The sequence below is a fragment of the Meriones unguiculatus genome, chromosome 7, assembly GCF_030254825.1.
Source record: "Meriones unguiculatus strain TT.TT164.6M chromosome 7, Bangor_MerUng_6.1, whole genome shotgun sequence".
NCBI lineage: Eukaryota > Metazoa > Chordata > Mammalia > Rodentia > Muridae > Meriones > Meriones unguiculatus.
This window is the reverse complement of record NC_083355.1, coordinates 12,538,724-12,561,403: the sequence shown is the minus strand read 5'-3', so window position 1 is coordinate 12,561,403 and position 22,680 is coordinate 12,538,724. Positions and strand designations below refer to the sequence as shown.

Sequence of the window (22,680 nt, the reverse complement as noted above, 5' to 3'; positions counted from 1 at the left end):
ATTAGAACAGTACGCACAAGGCAACAAGAGCGCAGAAAGCTTGGGGGTTGGGCAGGAGGAAGGGTACAGAGATGTGGGGCATGGGGTCCTTAACTTCCAAGGATGAGAGGATGGCAACAAAGTAGTGGCATCCCCTGGTCTCACTGTCCACGGCACCTGAAGCATCCAGCGATCCATGAAGGTATATGTTGGGGGGCAGGGATCAGGAGATCCTGGGTGCTGGGGCTTCCCCTCCCAAGGCTCCTGGGAGTACAAGCTCTAGGCTCTTAGTTCCCCAAAGACATAAGGCTACCCTAGGCCCCACTCTCTGGGGCCCAGGCCTGCTTCCTGACAGCTGGTGAGGCCACAACAGTGGCGAAGAGCAACCAAGAAGGGAAAGTCCAGCGGGTGATGTATCAAGCCGCGGACACGGCTGACTTATTTGTACCCGGTGGTTAAATTACTCGGGCTCAAGCCACGGGCCACTGAGCGTCTCCGACAGGTGGCCCCGTGACCCTGTACCGCCCGCGAGGAGCGGCCCGCGGCGCCCCCGCGAGGGCCGGCGGGAAACGGCGACGATGGGGGTTAGGGCTGTCTGGCACTACACCGCCCCCTTGTTACAGTTCACCCTGAGAGCCGTAATCGGCGCTACACCGCGCGAGTACCGTGAAACGGGAGGGGCCACGCCTCCGGGGGAGGAGCTAGGACCGATGGGCGGGAACTTTGGGGGAGAGGGGCGGGGTCAGCGGGACTTGCGTGACTGGGTGAGGTGCGTCGGCGCGAGGCGCATGCGCGCTGGAACCGCCGTGGGCCGTGGAGGGAGGCGTAGGGGCCTGTCCCGGTGAAGGTGGTGGGATGGAACCGTCGGGGCCGGGCAGGGGAGGAGAAGGAAGGTCTTGATCGCTGGGGAGGGACGGATGTGGGAGGGATGGTTGCGGCGGAAGCAGGGGGGACCTCGGGGGCGGGATGTCTCCTGGGAACGACTGCGACCTTTCCGGTTGCTCCCCGGGGAGAAGAGGCAAACCCTGAGTTCCGGGGGAGGACCCTACTCACTCACCGGAGAGGAGACTGGCTGGCGTCTGCACCGGTCGAGCCCGAAGTGCAAGTTGCTAAGAGCAACCAGCTAGCATGTCCGGCGAGACCGAGTTTGCGTGGGATATTCCGGTTTTAGAACCGAAGCGTCCTAGGCCCCGTGCCGTGACTCTACGATCCCTCCCTACACACTTCATTGTCACTCACCACATTGGACTAGGATGAGCTGGGCATGGGAGGCCTTCTGACCTTCCACTCTGTCTTTATTAGGGTGAAGGCGCCCTCCACAGCCCTTTGCCAGACATGTCTGTCCTTAGAAAAACTTAAGTGGGGAAACAGCAGCTGGAGATTTCTCCTGTATAAAGGTAGGTAGACTACAGGGGGCCACGGTTTTGTTTTTGTTTTCAAGCTGTAAAACTAAAGTTTCAGCCCAGATGTGTAGTAATGAGGATGGCCTACACTCTCAACTTAGTCTATAGAGACCTTTTTAGTTCAGATGTTAAGTGAACACAGTCGTTAGCTTAAACATCAAAATCAGTTGTTAATAAACTGAAAAATACAGAAACCCTGTCTTGAGAAAACAGACCAACCAACCAGCCAAACAAACAAACAAACAAAAAACTGAGAAGGCCCTTAGTTAATTAGAAAACACAGACTGGCTGGACAGAAATCATCGTCTTTTTTCTTTGCTGACTCTAAAAGCCTCATGGTGGAACATCTCCTTGGTGTTCAGTGGAAGGATGAAAGCGCCACATAGGGACTCGATATGAAGGGAAAAGGCCCCTCACCGGCACCGTGAGTCTGGCGTCTCCGAGGTTAGTCATCGCAGGGCTTCCCCAGTGTTTTGTGCCTGACATGATAAGCTTAAGGGCCTTAGGTGTGTGTTGCCAACCTCCAGTTAAAGTACAGATTCGGGCACTTAGGTTGCTTTTCTGTTTATTGTTGAGTATCCCTGAGTAGCGCTGGAAGGGATGAGTTGCTCCTTTTGGCCAGTGTGAGTCAACTCAGAATATTGTGATCATTGACAGAGGATGACTTTGGACATCAAGCTAGACCTTTTTTTTTTTTTTTTTGTCGTGGTTTTTACTGTTTTTGAGACAATCCCCTTCCTCTGTCTCCCGAATGCTGGGTTTACAGGTGTCCCTAGCATGCCCAACCTACCAATAGCTTTTAAGGTGGAAGCAGCAGGTTCTATAGGAGATGGTAGATTTAATTACTTCCCTTTTAATTCCTGATTACTCTTCCCCAGTAAAGTGATTGGATATGGGGAAACTTCTCTTCAGTATGATTTTTGAATATATTAGCAACAGGTCATTTATTCTCAAGAGAAATGAGATGTGTTTTAAGAACAGGTAGTCCTTGGTATGCATGAGTAAAATTTTCTCTGTCTTCTTGTGTGTGTGTGTTTTCCTTCTCTTATGGCAGATGCAGATTCTACGGCACTCTGAACACACACTGAAAACAGCTCTCCTCTCAAAGAACCCAGTGCTTGTGTCAGAGTATGAGCAGTTAGCTGCTGGGGAGCAACGTTTAATGAATGAAGCCTTCCAGCCATCCAGTAATCTGTTTGGACCCATTACTGTGCATTCACAGTCAGATTGGATCAGCTCCCACCCTGAGGTTCCCCAAGACTTCGAAGAGTTTTTCAGTAATCCCTGTAGAAAGGAACCCTCTCCAGAGAAACACATTATCTATATACAGCCCATTGGTATGTGCTGGGAATATGAGGGCTTGGGCTTAACTCTCCTGTGCTGTCTTTGCTGGAGATACTTTGAGAATTGGGCTGGTGACCTAATTCAATCGAGCAATTTTAATGCCCCTTCCCCCTTCCACCTATAGTGCTAGGAATGGAATCCAGGGCTCTGTGCATGCTAGGTATTATATGTGACAATTAAAAACATTGTGTGTATGGTGTGGGAAGGGCCACACATGCTATATTGAGAACATGGCAAAGAAAAGCTTTTGTAGAGTTGGTCCTCTGTTTCCAGTGAGATTGTCAGGTTTGTACAGCAAGCACCTTTCCCTGCTGAGCCATCTTGTTGGCCATGTGAATGATAGCTATTGACACTGGTCCATTGGTAGGAGTTTGTAGCCAAACTGACTTAACAGTGAAATTCTTATCTTTTGGCTTCCAGTTGTTGTCAATGACTGATTAAGATGTATTTAGGTTTTATGGTGGATTCTGTTTCCAATTCCAGACAGTTTATAGAATAAGTGTGAAGAATTATTTTTGTCATTTTAAAATCTGTCTTAATCCCTCACCCTTCCCCTATCATGTAGGCTCTCTAGGCAACACCAAAATTATCAGTGAAGAGTATATGAAATGGCTCAAGGGCTACTGTGAAGCATATTTCTATGGTTTGACAGTGAAGTTCTTAGAACCAGTTTCAGTGTCTGCAACAAAGTGTCCCTTTAGAGTGAATGAACACACAAAAAACCTACAAATTCATGCAGGTAAGTGAAGCACCTTTGCAAGTAGAATATAGCAGAAAGGACATATGTATGCAATATATGTTAAATACGAATTCTTTTTAAATAGGGCGTATCCTAGCATTCTTGAAAAAGAAGAAACCCAGAGATGCCTTCTGCATTGTGGGGATTACAATGATCGATCTTTACCCACGGGACTCCTGGAATTTCGTCTTTGGACAGGCCTCTCTGACAGATGGTATTCCTTTTTGATGCTGTTTTGATACTGTTCAGCTCGAGAGTCTTTGGAGATAGTCAATATTTAGAAACTGGAATTTTCAGTGGATGCTATGCATGCCGTAGTGGGAAGTATGCCTTGAAAGGCTGATGAAGGATGAGGCCATGTACTCCCTACCTGACCCTGAAGGAAAAACACTTCCCTCACAGTTATTTGGAGATAGTTTGTGTAACAGTTCCTGTCTTCAAGTAGTGCTTGAGATGCCTGGTACATACACAGGCATCAACTCAGCAGACGGAGAGCTTAAGCCATGTGTCAGTAAGACAAACAGCTTATGGAGATTTGAGCTATTATTAACGTATGTAAAACTCGTGCTAATTCTGTGTGTGTGTGCGCACACGCTCACACGTGCATGAGCATGCATGCAAAGTATACGTCATTGAACCCAGGCCTGATTCAAGGTAAGTGCTCTACTGCTGAATTACATGCATCCCTAGCCCTTGGTGGTTGATGTTGTACTTTTGATCTAGCACAGATAGAATAGCCACATATCAGTATACAAGTACATGTCTTCTTTTTCAGTCTGTACATGGCTTTATATATTTATTTTTTTCCTTAAGAAAACTTAGGGTGTAGCTCAGTGGTAGAATGCTTGCCTAGAAAGCCATCTTTGGACTGCACGTGGTAGCATAGCCCTATAATTGGAGCACTTGGGAGGTGGAGGCAAGAGGATCAGGAGTTTAAGGGGAGCCTCAACTACCTAGTGAGTTTAAGGTCACCTGGGTTACAGATACCCTGTCCGAACAGTCCAAGCAAACATAAACAAGAACAGAAAGAAAATAAAGTTCTTGCTGGGCATAGGGGCACATGCCTGTGAGTTCTAGGGAGGCAGAGGAAGGAAGATCATAAGTTTGAAGCCAGCCTGAGCTGTATAGCATAATTACCCATCAGGAAGGAAGGAAGGAGAGAGAGAGAGACAACAAAGGAAAGGAAGCCACCTTAAACCTCGACTGGGGACATAATAAACTGTAACTCATTAGAAACTGCGTGACAATACTAGAAAGTGGGTCAGTTTCTTTTTCTTTTCTCTTTTGTCCCCATTTCTCTATTTTCTTTCCCCCTAGTTTTTGCTCTTTTTTTTTGCCTAACTTGACACACACACACACACACACACACGCGCGCGCGCGATCTAAGGCAGGCTGGGAAGAAGGAGACCAGTAAACTGGGGAGTGGGCCTTAGCATCCTAGGGATGGGGGAGTGAGAGCCAAGGGCTGGAGAGGGCTGGTGTCTGGAGCAGGGGCTTCCCCCGACAGATGTTTGTGTTATAGGTGGGCTGGGCTAGATCTTCATCCTCAGAGCGCCATCCCTCCAGCTCCTTCATCAGTCACTGGATCTTCTCAGCATGCCCTTCTGCAGTCTTGGGTTACTGTCTTGCTGTGGGTTTTTATCAAATGTCCCTTTTTATTAACATGAAAGAAATGAAAACATTAAAAACAAATGCAACACAATTTATTCATTGACCTAAATACCACTAATTAATTTTTTTATTTGCATTTGAGGGGAGTGGGTCAGGAAACATTACCCAGGCTGTTTCTATTTGAATGATTATTTTTTTTTGGGGGGGGTGCTTTCCATTTGAAACATATTACATGACATATGTCAGGGTAGCCGTTGATCTGACATAATATGAATTTATTTTACCACAAGTGGCCTGGTTTTCTTCAAAGACTTTATTTTTCAACAGAGAAACATAAGCTATTTTGGCTGAAGGGATCTCATGAGGTAGGTTCACACTTGTTGGATCAAAGCGGGTCATCATTAGATTTGCTTTCTCTTTTAGAAGACTCTTTCCTTAAATTTCAAGTATCAGTCTGCACTTCCTGAGGGCAACCAAGTTGAATTGGACAGAATTACTATGAGTTTCCTTACTTACAAATAAAAATTTCATGAGCTTGCTGGTAGCGGGCTTGCCTGGCCTGGCTAGGGCCTGGCTTTCCTCCCTAGCACACAAACCAAAACAAGCACCCATAAGGTGAGACCACTGCTTTGTGGGTTTGAGTGTCTGGGCCAGAGCCCTAGCAACCAACACACACCAGCTCATTAACAGTGGCGTGATAGTGAGCAGCCCCTAGGCCAGGAGTTAGGAGTCTGAATGCTACCCACTCAGGCACAGTGGGCGGGCACACCTCTGCTGTCTCACACAGGAAGTCAGTTGCAAGGGTTAACCTGGTCAGCTGTCACCAGCCTCTTGAGAGAGCTGTGCTGTTCTTTTAAAAGGAAGTGGGGGTGGGGAAGAGGCTCTTCTCTCTAAAGAGAGAGTCTGCTTTAGGGAAAGTCAAAAGTGTGAGGCAGAGGCCTGCCCTTGTGCTCCTAATGCCCAAATTGTGACTACCTGTCATGTCACTGTTTTGGCCCTTTTGGAGAACTTGACTTGGACTATCTCTGAGTGAGGTTTTTGTTTTTTTTGTTTTGTTGCTTTTTTTTTTTTTTTTCCTGAGACAGGATTTCTCTGTGTAGCCTTGGCTATTCTGGACTCTTTACACACCAGGCTGGGCTTGAACTCACAGAGACCCACCTGCTTCTGCCTCTTTGAGTGCTGGGATTACAGGTGTGCACCCTCATACTCTGCTTCATGAAGATTATTTTTGAGGAGCAATTCTGTGAAACTTAGAATTTCTCTGGAATTTAACCATCCTTTGATTTTTCTTAACATGTTTTTATTAGCATATCTTTAAATTTTTTAAAATTTATTTACCTTATTTTATGTGCATTGGTGTCTTGCCTGCATGTTTGTCTGTCTGAGAGTGTCAGATCTTGGAGTTACGGACAGTTGTGAGCTGCCATGTAAGTGCTGGGATTTGAACCCTTGTCCTCTGGAAGAGCAGTAAGTGCCCTTAAGTGCTGAGCCATCTCTCCACCCCCTTATTAGCATATTTTAATTATATGTAATAGTGGGGTTCATTATGACCTTTTCACACATGTATGGAATGTGCTTAGACTGCACTCACCTTCACAGCCTCTTCCTCTCTCAGGTGCCCCACCCACTCCTGTTGATTCCTTTCCTCTTCTCAGATAGTTCCCCTTCTCCTCCGCCACCAGTGTGTGTGTGTGTGTGTGTGTGTGTGTGTGCTGTGATGTAAAAAGGTTTACATATGGTTACTTAAAGGAGCATGAATGAGGGGTCATTAAAGGAGCACAAGCACCTCAGCTATGGCCACTCCAGTGAGGAAGACGTCTTTTCCCTGCACCAGCAGCTCCTCGGGAGAGGCGTGGACCTGGGCCCCCTCCCTGTGTTGAATTCTCTAGGGCAGGGGAAACTAATTGTCGAGTAGAGATCTTGACGGGGAAGCCCGGAACAAAAGCTCTTTGTGTCAGCAAATCTCTTAGGTATTTCCAGTGGTTCCAGGGGAATCAGTCCAGATGTGCACGGGCTAAGCGATGTCTGAGCAGACTTGCCGGTCTTTCCCTGGTGTTTCTTACCAGGTGATTGATTGCCTGTCCTCTCTCTGTAGGTGTGGGGATATTCAGCTTTGCCAGGTATGGCAAGGATTTCCACAATTCGAAGTACGAAGGCAAAGTGAAGACCGCAGAGCGAACATCTTCCAATGACTATTCCATCTTTGATAACTATTACAATCCTGAAATCACTAGTATTTTGCTCTTGCGATCCTGTAAGGTAAGTTGCTTAGAAAAATATTCCTTTTTTTTTTTTTTCTTTAGCCTGAAGTTTTACTTTCTCCAGGATTATTTGTAGGTTCTCAAGAGGTACTCCTCTTGGAAATACGTGTTCCAAATATGTTTGAAGGGCCCCTTGTGTGCTCATTAGCATGCAATCAAGCCCCTTCTCCAAGATCTACTGGATCTGTGGGGTGAAGGGTCCCAGAGACTAAGTCTGAGCTGTTAGGACCCTAATGGCCTAAAAGCAAACTTACTGTCATCCTACCTCAGCCTCCCGAGTACAGGGACAACAGGCATGTGCCATCACATTTTGACAGTCACAAGTAAAAGTCATTAAACTGTCATCTAGTGGGTAGAACCCACTCGTGAAGGTTCCCACACATGGAATCAGCCAGCCAACACATCAGTTGCATCAAAGGGGAAACCCTGGTCCAAGGGAAGTAATGAACGACCATTGCTACGTATAGAACACCTGGGCAGAAGAGGTGATGGTGGTAATGGTGTTGGTTCCTGTAAATCTGTTTCTTGGATTTAAAAAGAAAAGGCCTGTTGTGTAATTGCTGATGGTGGTGCCATAAAGAAGTGACATAAATGTCTTTCAGACTTTAACCCATGAGATTGGACACATTTTTGGACTGCGACACTGCCAGTGGCTTGCGTGCTTGATGCAAGGCTCCAATCACTTGGAGGAGTCTGACCGGCGCCCTCTAAACCTTTGCCCTATCTGCTTACGCAAGCTGCAGTATGCTATCGGCTTCAATATTGTAGAGAGATACAAAGTAAGTGGGACGGGTGCAAAGATGGGGGAAGTGGGAAGTCGCAAACGGGGGTTTCTGTTAGGTCTTCGAGAGCTATGATTTATCAGAGGAAATCAGGTAAAGATAAGCAGGAAACTGTGGTTTAAAAAAAATGTAAAGAGGACAGGCAAGACCATTCAGTGGGTAGATCTGTTGCTGCCTTCCCACGAAAGCATGAGGACCAGATTGTGGGTCCATAGGACCCACGTAAGTGCCCCTCTATAATCCTGGTGCATGGGATATGGAGAGAGAGATTCCCAGAAGCAGACTGGCTAGCCAGACCAGCAAGCTTTGGTTCCAGAGACAAAAACCCTTCATTGTATAAGGAAAGCAAACACCTGAGGTCAACCTTGGGCCTACACATCGAACACACATACTATGTTAAAAACAACAAACAAAACAAAACATGCAGAGAAATACCCCTTTTAAATCCTTCAATTTAGGGTGGAGAAGACAACTCTGTCACTAAAGGTGCTCGTCCCCCAACCCACAGCCCCCACAGTGCGAAAACAGGATTCAAATCCCTGGAGCTCTCAGTGGAAGGAGAAAACTGACATCTGCAAATTGTCCTTTGACCTCTACACTCATGCCCTGGCACACATCCCTCCCTCTCAGCCATGTAAATAAAAAGCTCTCTCACACCTTTAATCCCAACACTCAGGAAGCTGAGGAAGAAGGATTGTCCTTAATTTGAAGCCAGCCTGGGTTGCACATGAGTTTAGGACAGCCTGGGCTCTAGGTTGAGACCCCATTTCAAAAGGAACAAAAAAGAAACTTCATTTTGGGGCTGAAGTGTTGGTGCAGCCATTAAGAGTGCCTGCTGCTCTTGCAGAGGACCTGAGTTTGGCTCCCAGCATCCATAATGGTGGCTTACAATCACATATGATTCCAGTTCCAAGGGATCCAACATCCTCTTGAACTCAGAGGGCCCCAGACATACATGTGGTGTTGTAGACAGAACATTTTTAAAGATAAGAAAGAAGCTTCCATTTGACAATGACTGCCTTAAAAAAAAAGATTTGTGTGTGTGAAGTTACAAGCATTTGTGAATCACCTGATGTAGGTGCTGGGGTCCAAACTCAGGTCCTTTGACAGAGCAGTAAGTGCTCTTAACTACCAAACCACCTCTCCATTCTGGATAGGGACTGTCCTACAGTTCAGTGAAAAACAGGAAAAGAAATTTCTCTGTCTCTTGTCCAGTTAGGTCAAGAGGCATTGACTCTACAGAGCAGAATATGTACTGATTTGTGTGGCAGAGTTCGTTTGCATAAGCCTGCAACTGTGGCTATATTTTGCCTAGTAGGTACTGACAGGAGTCTGTTAGAAAGGAGTGGGTGTCTTCAAGGAGGAGGAGAGAAGACTCCTGCAGTCCTTATGCACATGCGTCAGTATACATCCCCGTTACTGATGGTCTGCCTGCTCATACACCTGACCGCCTCCATCCATGTCTTCACATACTTAGGTCTGCCCTTGCCTCTGGGCATCTATGTTTATGTGTACATACTCATTATGCTAAAAGCACAATACAGTGCCTTATGAAGTATTAAGCAAATTGAGAAAAGAAATTATAATTATCTTTTTGTCATCCTAAAATATCTAAGAATTAGTATAGGTCTTTATTTTTTTATTTTTTGAGGTAGGGTGGGGTTTCATACAAGCCAGTATGGCATTCACTATGTAACCCAAGGTTAGCCATGAACTTGTAGCATGCTGACCTCCTGACTTGTCCTTTTCTGATTGTTAGGCTAATGGACTCGAGGAACCCAGCTCTTGTATACTTTGGACCATCGTTTCTGTCCTCTGGTTTTGGTCTGTGTTGTTTCGCTGGGTGTCATGTCTTGTACTCATAATCCACTCCTCCAAATGCAGCCTCTTCGCGGGGACACAAACCGCAGATTTAGAAAACCTGACTCCAATGTCAGTTATCTTCTGCCTGAGATCATTTTCTGTACTAGTTTTGTTTTTTGAGACAAGGTTTCTCTGTGTAGCCCTGTTAGTTGTTAAAATGCAGTGTTTGTGTTTTTCAAGGCACTGGTGAGGTGGATCGATGAGGACTCCAGCGACACATCAAGAGCAGCTTTGAAGAATAGTTCTGACCATGTGAATTTGGAGAAACCTGTGGAAGCCTTTAAGGAGTGGAGAGAATGGATAGCAAGATGCATTGATGTTATTGAAAAATAAGGACTTTTAGACAGGAGTAACGGAAATAAAGTCGGGCACACTAGGCATTTGTGGGTAGAGTGCTTCATTGGAATAAACGTTTGCTGAGAGTATGCTGACGCCAGGTGACAGATTAGAACTTCTCCAAAGCCCCTGGACCAGAATAAGGTTTCACTAAGAATAACAAACCTCTCTGCCCCTCTCTCCTGCCTCACTTGCTGGTCTGTGGCAGTGAGCCCATCATTTCCATGCTTCAAATAGGATTAGGTGAAGCTAGAGGGTAAATAAATACTTTAAAAATCACTCTGTGTGGCCCTAGGAGTGAATCAACACTTTCCAGGGTTGCTTTTGCGTTGAGGGAGGGCTTGTCCCTTGTGAGACACTAGGGCTACAAGCTTGCACACCCTGGCATCCTTGCTGCCTGTAGCCTCCCCTTCTGACCCGTGGGTGGGGTTATAGTGCCATTTTCAGCCATGACTGATGTGTCATGTCTGAGGGCCTTTACAGATAACTAGTAAGGTGCTTATATCTGTAGGTTATAGGGTTAGCTATAGGGTTAGGTGGTACTGAAGTTTATTCTTCCAATGTTTTTCCCACTTGATTGCATTGTGATATGTTTGAATAAGGAAGAGTGAGTGGGTTACTTACCTGTCAGGATGCCATGAAGCCTTTGGTGGCTTGTCAGCCTCAGTGCCAGTCAGTGGCTGTGGCGGTAAGCAGGTTGACAACCTCAGCGTCAGCAAATCCGTAAGATCAGTGTATCTTGAAAAATTAGGAACCAATGCTATTCACGCCAGCCAGGCAGCAGAGTGTCCTCCTCTAGCCCCTCCTCGTAGAACTGGTGTTTTACTGTTTTTCTTTGAGACAGGGTCTCTAGGTAGCCCTGTTTGGCCAGGAACTATCTAGACCAGCCTGGCCTTGAACTCATAGAGATCCCTTGCCTCACTCGTACTAAAGGTATGTGTCCCCACACCTGGTGATACTGTGGTTTGATCCAGGGTCCTGTGCATGCTTAGCACTCTACAGTTGAGCCACACCCTTGCCCCCCGTTTCCCACTTCCTTTAAGGTAAGACTTAAATTCCTTCCTCTCTCTTTAGTTATTAATTTTTTTAGTGATGCGGCAGGGTGAGGAGGTGCGGCTGCTGAAGGACAATCTCAGGTATCACTCCTCAGCGATTAGGCCTAGGTGGCCGTCCAGTGAACCTCAGGGTTCCAGCTGCCAGTTCCTCACCCCTACCCCGGGGGTGCTGCCATCACACCTGGGCCTTTGCTTACATGGCAAGCACTCTACTGACTGAGCTATTCCCAGCTCTCTCTTTCCATTGTTATAATTTACACAGTATAATTAAAGGCACTTTGACAACCAAAAAAGTAGTTTTTCTTAGATTTGCTTTCTTGGTTAAACTTTTAAATCAGTTTTGAAAATGGCAGCTTGTCATTGGCATCAATTGGACACTGTTCCTGGTGATTCTAATGCTGACAAGAGGCAGATGGGATTCACAGGTTTTGTTTATGACGCTTAATTTGTCCTTAAATAATTACTCTTAATTTTCTCTACATTTTCTCTAATTTTTCTACCAGGTAAAATCAATCCTCCTGTAAGTCAACATTAGCCATAAAACTTGAACAGAGATTTGCCTAGATTAAAACTGGGAATTATGGGAATGGAGAGGTGGAGGTTAAGAGCACTGGTTCTTCCAGAGGATTTGAGTTCAATTCCCAGCACCCACATGGTTGCTCACACCATTTATGATGAGATCTGGTGCCCTCTTCTGGTGTGCAGGTGTACATGCAGACAGAACATTGTATACACAGTAAATAAATCTTTAAAAAAATAAAACTTCAAAAATTGGAAATTATAATTATCCAGACAAAATAAAAAGTCCATTTGAGCCTACTCTGCCTAGGAGCTAGGAATAAGATTTTTTGGAAGCAATTAATCTTGATGAAAATGGGACTGAACGACTAAATTTTATGTACCAAGCATTTATTAAGCAATCTTCAGTTACGTGTTATAACAAATTAGGTTGTATACACTTTGGGAGAATTTTTAAATTTAGGGACTGGTGGGGGCATCTGCCATAAGGCCAGTGACTTGAGTCTGATCCCGGGAACCACCTGGTGGAAGGAGGGAGCCAGCCAGGTTGTCCTCTGACTTAATGCTCTATCATATACTCACACAACAAAAACTGAGGAACGGAGGGGAGGAGAAGAGAGGTATTGCGGAGTATGTGTAATTTACTCAGACTGGAGCTCAGTGGTGAAGTGTTTTTAACCAGCAAGCAGGAGAGCGTGGACTCAGTGCTCAGCCATGCACAAACCACTAGCAAGGAATTCAAGCAGCTCTTGCTCTGCATGCTAAATGAACATGGGATTAAACTGATAAATTTCCCAATACCGAAATGCTGTCTTACAAATAAGTGAGTTCGAAATTCCGTTTGCCTTTGTCACAAGTCCTGTTCTTTGGCTTCAATAGTTATACCCCTCGGGGGACGTCATCCCCCCTTTCACACAGCCACATACATCTAACAGCAGTTACATCCCTCAAGGGGATGTATACACACACACCTGTCTGTATACACACACACCCAACAAAAATTGTACCCCTCAGGGGACGTTATCCCCCTCTGTAAACACACACCTGGATCAAAGGAAGGATCAAATGTTGATATTTCAGTCTACAAAAACTTAATAGAGACGGTTGAACAGAAGTAATGGGCGAGGACTTTCGTCCAGTTTGTACTTATTTCTACATTATCTCTTTGGTTTCACAATGTAGTCCAGGCTGGCCTTGATCTGGCATCCTTCTGCCTCCACGCCTCTCCAGGGCTGCGACCACAAATGTGCTCCATCTGGACTTGCGTTTCGAAGCGTACATTTCCCCCCCGGACACGGGGCTGTGACTCCTCTCGAACCCCACGAGGAACGGAGGGTCCGGGGCGTCGGTAGTTTCCACTCGGAAGCAGCCCCGGTGGTAAAATCCAAGCAGGCAGCGGCGGGACTGCTATAGACCGCAGCCGCGGCGACCCGGCCCTTCCCGGCAGGAAGCGCGTCGCCGTCCCCTGCGGCGCCCTCGAGTTGGGCCCTCCCCGCGCACCCGCCGCTGCCAGTGGCGGGCGACACCTGTGACCGCCCCTGGGAGGAGAGAGGAGTCGGCAGCTGGGCCTGCAGGCGTCGCCGGAAACCCAGGTAAACCAGGCGACCCCGCTGCGGGCAGGCCACCGCCGCCCACCCCACCCCCGCCGGCCTTGGACGGTCTGGATGGCCCCCGAGCCGGGGGGGGGGGGGGAGAAATCAGCTCTGCTTTAGAGCACTTGGCAAAACTCTTCTGCCAAAAGTTCGAAGGTCAGTGTTGGGGCTGTAACCCAGTGGAAGTCCTCTTAGGTACAAATTCGTTGTCGTCCCCCTCCCCGCCCCCACAACCTTGGCACCGCCAAAAATCAACTAGTTTTCGTCACCTTCTGGATTCTTTTATCCGGAGCAACTCTGTCGAATGGAAAAGCACCACAAGCCACGCGTGTAGTTTTAACTCGCCTTGTAGCCCCTCTGACAAACGGAAAAAGAAGCAACTAAAATTCATTTCGGTAACTTTTATTCCAGTGCCACCCAAATGCCGTCTCAACACGTAATCACTAAGAGTTGAGAGAGGTTTTGTTTTTTTTTTTTTTTTTTTTTTTTAATCGTTTTTCTTACCAAGTCTTTAAAAACGTTATCTGACATCTCAACTGTAGCTGGCTGTCCGTGTGACTGTGGTTCTGTGATGGACAGTGCAGCTCCGGATTCATACCACCCTGCAGTCCACCGCGGAAGATGTACCCTGAAGTCCGAGGAGGCAGCGGTAGAGAAAGGCTGAGCCAGGGACCGTATCATGCAGGTCTTCTGGATGCACCAGCTGAATGTGGCACAGGAGGGCCTCTGCTTCAGCGTCCAGTGGGCACTCGGGAGGATTTCTCTCTTTCCTTCCTTCCTTCCTTCCTTCCTTCCTTCCTTCCTTCCTTCCTTCCTTCCTTCCTTCCTTCCTTCCTCCCTCCCTCCCTCCCTCCCTTCCTTCTTCCTTCTTCCTTCCTTCCTGTTTTTGTTTGAGGCAGGGTCTCACCCTGTAGCCTGGACTGGCCTCAAACTTGTGCCAACCCTCTGCCTTAGACTCCCCCAAAGCTAGGATCACTGGAATTCACTACCATTCCTGATTTGCAGGTTTTAATTAATTAATCAGGTAATTAATTTTACCCTCCCTTCTCATTGTCATTGGAACGTATTTCACTCTGGGAAAGCCGAGTTGTGAGGTTTCAAATGTGGAGACTGTCTAGTCTTAAACTGTGGATAGTAACTCCACAGGACCTCCCCTAACTGAGTGTCAGGGGTACCAAAAAGAAAAAAGGCAACTGTGAAAGTTTTCTGGATGTACAGTTAGTGCTAGAGAGATGATCAGTGGTTAGGAACATTGGCTACTCTTGCAGATGACCTGGATTTTATTCCCAGAACCCACACGGTGGCCCACAACTATCTGTAACTCCAGTTCTAGGGGATTCAACACCTCAAGTACCCACTGGACTCTGAAGCAGAGGCCCTCCTGCGCCATATTCAGCAGGTGCATCCAGAAGACCTGCATGACATGGTTCCTGGCTCAGACTTTCTCTACAGCTGCCTGGTTCTACTTTTTCTCTCTTTTCCTTCCCTCCCTCCCTTCCTTCCTTCCTTCCTTCCTTCCTTCCTTCCTTCCTTCCTTCCTTCCTTCCTTCTCCTTCCCTCCCTTCCTCCTTCTTCTTTCTCTCTCTCTTTCTTTTCGTTGAGACAGCCGAGGCTGTCCTGGACTCCATCTGCAGACAACTCACAGAGATCCTCCTGCCTCTGCCTCCCCAAGTGCTGGGGTTACAGGCATGAACCACCACAAATGGCCTGCTGTCTCAGTCTTAAGGTTACATCTTCCCCGTGGACTCCAGGGTAGTATGAATCCCGATCTACACTGTTATGTGATACACATAAACACATGCAGAAAAATTCTTATATACTTAAAAATATCTTTAAAAGTAAAGGTGCAATGACCAAAAATGAATTCAAAATCAAATGTGTAGTGAACTGAGGTTTTCTGGTAGAGCATATCTGGATCATACTGCAGATTCACTGCGTCCCTGATTCTGAGCACACAACATACATGTTGCATATCACATGCCATCACATCACACTTGTCCAGCGAAAACTGCTCCAGCCACTCAACTGAGATTCCAGACTATCCTGTGTAAAGAGCTTCAGAGTTTTTAGTGTTTACAAAGTCTGCTCCAGTAGAAACGTGCTTTAATTGTAGAAAACAGCTGCCGTTTTTCTGTAGCCACCCCTCTGCGTATATCAAGTTAGTATATTTCTGATTTTATTAGGTTACAATGTTTCCTTTCAGAAGTTCCTGTTTGAGTTGCTGACTTCAGTTTCATTAAAAAAAGAAATCGTATGATGAATTTTGGCTTGAGATTAGGGCAAATTTTCCAACAATGTCTCAAAAGGCCCTAAATAGATTCTAGTACTGTATACTGAGTTTTTAAGAGAAGTGCCATTTTCAGATCTGAAGATTTTTTTAAAAAATCGTATCCATGAGCTGAGGAAAATGTTGAAGATATTGTGCGTCTTGCATTAACAGATGCTCAGCCACAATTTAATCCCCCACTCTAGTGTGTATGTATGCATACATGCTTGTGTGAATACAAGGGATTAATCCCAGGCCTTAATGCATGGTAAGTACTCTACCACAGCTTGACCCCCAGCCCAAAATTTAATTCTTTATGTAAAATGATATAACCACATCTAGCCCATTAGTAAGAAGTTTGCTTTCACCTTTAATAAATAGTAAAATCTCACATATATAATTCATATATATGTAAAATCTCAAGGAAATGTTTTAAAGTAAATATGGTTTATTATCAGTAAATGTTTGACCTACATACCTGTTTTGTATACCTACATACCTGGGGTGGCAAACGTTTCTCAGGCAAAGAAAAGGGGTCACAAGTGGAAAATGTTGAAGATGTCCTGATTTGGTATATAGAGAGATATAAGCCTGTAACAGCTGAGTAAATGTGTGACGTTTAAACCAGTGGCAAAAATTGGACCCAATTCAGATTGTTCTAAGGTCAAGTTCTGTGTTACTTTCAGGTGTGACCTTGTGCAAGTAAATACTGACAGCCAGAAACCAAACCACTGTTTTCCAGATTGTTTATAAAGAGGCTTATGAGATTTAGGTTTCTTTCAACTTCTTTTCTAATCAAGAAGGGGCCATCTGGGGTTCGTTAAAAAAAAAAAAAAAAAAATCTGAGGCATTTAGAAAGGAAACTGGGCACAGTGGGTGAAGGTACTCCCTGCCAAGTCTGATGTCCCGAGTTTGATCCCTGGGTTATCCTCCGGCTTCCATCTATGTACCGCAGTACAACCTGCACATGCATACGTGCACACACACACTACATGTAATAATAATAATTAATAATAAAGAACCCTTACATACATGAAGAGAATTATGGGCTATGGCTATCCTTCAGTGATAGAGTACATGTCTGATATTGATAAGGCCCTTGGCTTTCATCCCCAGCACCATAAAGAAGGAAAAGAGAGAAAGGAAAAAAGAGCCACGCTGTTATTTCATTTGCTTCTCTGCAGTCCTGGAGCTGGAGCGTGGGTCTTTCTGAGTGCTAGGCAGTTACACACCCAGATCAACTGTATATTGCAAAATAGCTAGTGGAAAGGACTTGGAATACTGTCAACACAAAGACAAACTCTGGGATGGTAGACGTGCCAATTATTTTGATTTGACCTCACTAGCCATTGTATACACGTACTGAAATGTCACACTGAGCCCCATAACTATGTACAGTTTCCATGTGTCAATAAATATTGGGCTCCAGGCATGGGCGTATACACCCATAATCCCAGGATTTGTGACATTATAGCAGAAGAATAGTGAACTGAACCATAGGTGGGGCTTTTCTATAAAAGCTCTAGGCCAGTTCGGGCTGCATGGCTGTGGGGGCAAGTTAAAACAAAATCTGCATGGCCAATATATTAATCAATCTCACGGCCCTCCATTTGCATGCCTGCTCAGCGTTCATTTCTTCCATCTGCTGTCTCTAGTCTCTGCTCATGGATCAATCCATGCTTGGTCCTTTCAGCCAACATGCCATATAGTGTACTTGCTGGGCACTTTGAGCCCTGTCTTCAGGTCTTGGAGTGACAGTGGTTTCTGTGCCCAAGGTTTTCCGTCCACCAAGCACTTCACAGTAGCACCAGAGTTGTGGGTTATCATTGTAAACAGAAACCATTTTTAAAACTTCATGGAACAAAGGGTTTTGTCAATCACTGAAAAATAACAAAACTCATTCATTCACATGTTTAGTCTCTTAATAATATTTTAATGCCAGCTACTATGTGCTAGGCCTTGTCAAACCCTTCAGGGTATAGCAGTGAAGAAAAAACAAAAACAAACCGGTATCTTCCCTAATTTCCTAGAGGAAGAACCAGAGAATCAAGCAGTTAAATCATTGCTTTTATAGCACAGAGCCACAGTAAAAGAACAGAAGCAAATTTATTTGGGCTTGGGGTTGATAAAGTCTCACTCATGCAGTCCAGGAAGCTTTGAACTTGCTGTAGTCCAGGATGATTTTTAACTGATCCTATATGTATGTGCCATCACACCTGGTTCTGTGCAGTACTGGAGATTGAACTGTGGGCTTCCTGCATGCTAGGTGAGCCCTCTACCAAATATTCTTTTGGATGGGACTGTTAGAAATGCCTCCAGAGGGCTGGTATATGGAATTAAGCAAATTAAATGCTATGCCATATGTCCATTGAAGGGGAGGGTGTACCAGGCACAGACAACCTCAAGTGCTGAGGCTTGTAACAGCAGGGAACAGAAAGAACTGACAGGGGCCAGAGAGGTGGCTTTGTGGACACACATGGAAGCTCACAACCATCTGTAACTGCAGTACAAGAGACCCTGACTCCCTTTTCTAGCCCCCGTGGTCACAGATACATGCAAACTAGAACACCCATAGAAATGGGGAGGGAGAATCGATCAGAGGCAAGCATAGTTGGACCAAAGGCGAAAGTAATAGCATCATGTGGTCCATCTAAGGTCTATCCTTGAAGAGTTGTGGTTGGTTTGTGTTAAAAAGAATCACCATGGCGGCTATGTGGCGATTCACAGAGGTGTCTCTTTGTAGCAGTTAAACACGCTGGGAGATTATTGTTATAAAGCAGTTAAGATGCTATTAGCTTGGATCAAAGAGAGAAGCAGGGACGGATGGCAGTCCAGTCAGGTCTTGGATATATTTGGATAGTAGAGCCAGTGTCCGGGCACAAGCCTATAACCCAGCGCTTAGGAGATGGAGGCAGGAGGATCAGTTCAAGATCATCCTTTCCAGGTAGTGAGTTTGAACCTAGCCTGAGCCACATGGATTCTGTGTCAAGAATAAAACAAAAACAAACAAAAACCAGTGGCTGTAATTGCATTTGCAGAGATAGCAAAGGTCAGTGTAGTTTAGTGTCTGCTGTGAGTGACACAAGGCTGCAAGACTGCAAGGCTGCAAGGCAGAGGCAAGACTAAAGCTGGCCTGCTCAGGGGACAGGAAGGACTTCATGTTTGGTTCTAAGGAAGAAGGTTACCAGGGTGTTTAACTTGTCTTCCTGAGTATCTGGAAAGGCAAATAAGTGGCACAAATAACATGGCCCAGGGTCGTGCTCACTCTCAATAATCTTTGACCATGTGTTCTGGAGCATCAGACCTGCTGCCCGATTTTCCCTCCAAGGACTCTTCAGGCATTGAAATAACCTTCATTTGGATTTTATTTTTTAGCTTTTGCATGAAAACCCGAACTGCTAGTTTCTGGCCACTGTTTTTGTCTTGAGTCTTCAAAACCATTATAAAAATGAACAGCAGGGGGACCTAGTCTCCTTCCTGTTCCTCGTGGATGGCCCACCTGTTGGATGTGGTGGACCCGGATTAGAGACGCATGAGGACGGTCTCTCTTTCCTCAGTGTTTTGTGTATCTATAGGAGTGACCCATCCTTTAATGTCATCCAAATGGTTTTTAAATGTAGAATCAGCCCGTTTAAAACTTCTGAGCAATAGCTTCTAAACACTAGATTGCATATTAGTGAGCTCCCAAATGTGGTAGCTTTTGAAAATATGGATCCTGATGGACATCAGAAGTTCAAGGTTGTCCTTGGCTGCATAATGTTTTCAAGGCCACCCCTGACAAATCAGAGAGAGAGAAAATGAATCATGATGATTTTGACTGTTAGTTTATTCTGGACAAATACCTGCCTCTAGGTGACTTGAATTTAGTGTGCTGAAATTCAGACTTAGGATGTATTTTCTACTCTATCACCAGATATAAAATAAATGCTCTGAAGCTACATACTGCTGGAGAATAAAACTGATAACATTTTTCGGTTTAATTGGTAGAGGGCCTGCCTAGCATGCAGCAGGCCCTGGGTTGGATCCCAGTACTCCATAAAGCTGGCCATTAGTACATGCCTAAAATCCCAGCACTTAGGGTGTGGCAGTTGGAGAATCAAAACTGCTACATAGCCAGCTGAAATGAAAGCTAGCCTGGCCTACGTAAGATTCTGCCTTCCAAAACAAAAAACAAAACAATCCCCCCAACCCCCGCCCGAAAACAGAACAAAATGAAACAAAACATTAGTAACTAGACAAAGGCACACAGCTGACATTTGTACAGAAAGGGCATGGTGTATAGACAAGGACAGAAAATAAGGAGCTGAAAAGAGTAACCATGGAAAACTAAATAAATAAATAAATTAGCACGTTGGCGATTGTCTGGTCTTGCCTGACTTTGACGCCTGTGATGTGAAAATTACTCTGATGAGGGACTGGAGAGATGGCTGAGTCGTTCAGAGCACTGGCTGCGCTACCAGAGGACCCAGGTTTCATTCTGAGCACCAGCCCAAAAGCTCGCAATGCCTGTGACTCCAGTTACCAGTTCCGGGGGATCTGACACACCAGAACATTCAGGCTTCTGCAGGCAGTGCACAGACATACATTCAGGCACTACACCCATACACATAAAACACAGTGGTGGCATATTATTATAACGGGTGTAGGTGTTTTGCCTGCATGTATATCTGTGTACCACATCTGTGCCTGTTGCCTTCAGAGGCTGGAAGAGGGCACTGGATCCCCCTGGAAATGGAGTTACTGGTGGTTGTGAGCTGTCATGTGTGTGGGGACTTGAACCCAGGTCCTCTGGAAGAGCAGCCAGTGTTGTTATTGCTGAGCTATCTCTCTAGTACCCAAATAGTAGACATTTAGAAAAATGACTTTCACGATCCTGTGTGTATGTGTGTGTGTGGGGGGGGGAGGGGTGTGCATGTGTGTAAAGGTGAGCATTCCTGTGTCTGGGTGTGTGGATGTCAGAGGTCAGGACAGGGTGTCTCACTCTATCATTTTCCACCTTATTTTGAGGCAGGGTCTCTCACTGAGCCTGGAGCTTGCTCTTTTAGCTAGACTGGCTGGCAGTTGAGCCCCAATCTCCCCACCCCAGGGGCCTGAGAATGGGCTATCTTTTTAGCCCCAAATATGACCCCTTTAAAAACTTTTATCATTTTTTTCTTTTTTGAAGACTGGCACCTGTGGTGCTGTGGCCTCGGCCTCCCTAGTGCTGGCATTACAGGTGTGAGCCACCACACCAGGGACAACCATACCTTTCCATCTGTCAGAACTTAGTCTTCAGTGCTGTCGCGCTGACCCATTGCGGTATCCCCGACTCTGGGAGCATGCATAAGAAACTATGGTCTGCTGGCCAAATTCAGTCCACTACGGATTCATTTTTACTTTTTGTAGGTGACAGGACCCAGAGTGCTCCCCAGTAAACTAAACTATATTCCTCAGTGCTGTCTCTCTCTCTGTCTTTTTTCTTCGGTTCACTGTGTAGACCAAGCTAACCCTGAACTCATGATCTTCTTGGCTTTGTCTCCCAAATTCTGGAATTAGAGGAGTGTGCCACTAAGCCTGTTACCAAATTTCTCTCTCTCTCTCTCTTTTAATGTGCCAGGCAGTGGTGGTGCACACCCTTAATCCTAGCACTCAGGAGGCAGAGGTGGGTGGATCTCTGAGTTTGAGGCCAGCCTGGTCTACAGAGCTAGTTCTAGGACAGCCAGGGCTGCACAGAGAAACTCTGTCTCGAAAAACAAAAAACACCAACAAAAGGGTTTATTTTTATTTTCAGTTATATGTGTGTTTGTGGATGAGTGGCAGTGCCTGGGGAGTCCAGAAGAGGGTGGCAGATCTGCCAGAGCTGTAGTCATGGCCGTTGTGAGCTGTCCAGGTTGGTGCTGGGAGCTGAACTTAGGTCCTATGCAGCAGTGATATGGAGCCATCTCTTCAGTCCCTCGATTTTTGTTTTAATAGATTGTGAACTAAAAATACCTTATAATTTTCCCCCTCAAAATCTAATATTTTAAATATTATAATTTTTAATTTAAATTTATCTTTATAATTTATTCAGTTTACATCCAGATTGTAATCCCTTCCTTTGGCTCCTCCCGGTCCTGCCCTCCCTCCGCCTCCCCTATTCTGCAGAAAGGGGGAGCCCTCCTCCCCTACCATCTGACCTCAACCTATCAAGTCTCATTAGGGCTGCCTGCATCCTCTTCCTCTGTGGCCTGGCAAGCCCCACCTCCCATCAAGGGGAAGTGATCAAACAGCAGGCAACAGAGTCCATTTCAGAGACAGCCCCTGCTCCCCTCACTAGAGAAGCCACACATAGAGAGACTGAGCTGCCTATGGGCTATATCTGAGCAGTGGGTCTAGGTCCTCACCATGCATGTCCTTAGTTGGTGCACCAGTCTCTGCAGGACCCCGTGGGCCCAGATACATACTAATTTTTATGAAATTCAAATTTCTGCATCCATGATAAACTATTGTTAAAGGCCCCTTCATTTCCAGTCTGTGGCTGTTTCAGACTTACTATGGCAACTGAATAGTTTTGGCAGAATCCTGTGATAAGAAAAGCCTCAAGAATTTACTGTCTCGACCTTAATAGTAAAAGCTTGCCAGCCCTTGGCATTGAGTATCTGTGCTGTTTACTTAGAGATTTAGTGTTCGGAGCAGGCGTGTGCTTCAGTAGATATAGTGCCCCTGTCTAGCATGCTCAAAAACAACAAACAAACAGACAAACAAACAAACAAACAACAGGGTTCAACCCCACACCCACACCCATGGTGGCTCATGCCTGTAATCCTAGCAATTGGGCGGTGGAGTAAGGAGGATTAGAAATTTAAGGTCATCTTTGGCTACATAGTAAGTTCAAGGTTAGCCTGGGATACAAGGGACCATGTTGCATAAACAAACAAACAAACAAACAAACAAAAAACAAGCAAGCAAACT

General features: G+C 45.7%; 2 protein-coding genes and 1 long non-coding RNA gene across 10 annotated transcripts in view; 2 read left to right on the top strand and 1 right to left on the bottom strand.

Annotated features, from left to right (window-relative positions):
- The first annotated feature begins 740 nt into the window (after positions 1-740).
- Positions 741-10,360, top strand: Amz2 (archaelysin family metallopeptidase 2). 6 transcript variants are annotated; one of them, XM_021655723.2, is made up of 9 exons: positions 741-826; positions 1,282-1,376; positions 1,714-1,826; positions 2,437-2,719; positions 3,292-3,465; positions 3,551-3,679; positions 7,172-7,335; positions 7,940-8,116; positions 10,163-10,360. In XM_021655723.2, the coding sequence occupies exons 4-9, from the start codon at positions 2,437-2,439 to the stop codon at positions 10,313-10,315; spliced, it is 1,080 nt and encodes a 359-aa protein (XP_021511398.1). In that variant the 5' UTR covers positions 741-826; positions 1,282-1,376; positions 1,714-1,826; the 3' UTR covers positions 10,316-10,360. The 6 variants fall into 6 exon arrangements, with proteins under 6 accessions (XP_021511398.1, XP_021511397.1, XP_060242481.1 ...); XM_021655722.2 differs by lacking the exon at positions 1,714-1,826; XM_021655724.2 differs by lacking the exon at positions 1,714-1,826 and having other exon boundaries at positions 800-820.
- On the bottom strand, positions 9,732-13,074 carry LOC132655103 (uncharacterized). The gene is made up of 3 exons (XR_009592738.1): positions 12,937-13,074; positions 10,943-11,056; positions 9,732-10,260 (listed from the first exon to the last, which is right to left on the bottom strand). It is a non-coding gene; the product is annotated as an uncharacterized LOC132655103 (long non-coding RNA).
- Positions 13,075-13,346: 272 nt separating this feature from the next.
- Arsg (arylsulfatase G) overlaps positions 13,347-22,680 on the top strand; it is a 124,986-nt gene continuing 115,652 nt past the window's right edge. For 2 of the 3 annotated variants that reach the window (XM_021655721.2, XM_060386495.1), the window contains exon 1: positions 13,355-13,484. The gene's annotated coding sequence lies outside the window, so the exon portion shown is untranslated. Of the gene's footprint in view, positions 13,485-22,680 lie in introns of all 3 variants that reach the window. The other variant, XM_021655720.2, reaches the window with a different exon arrangement.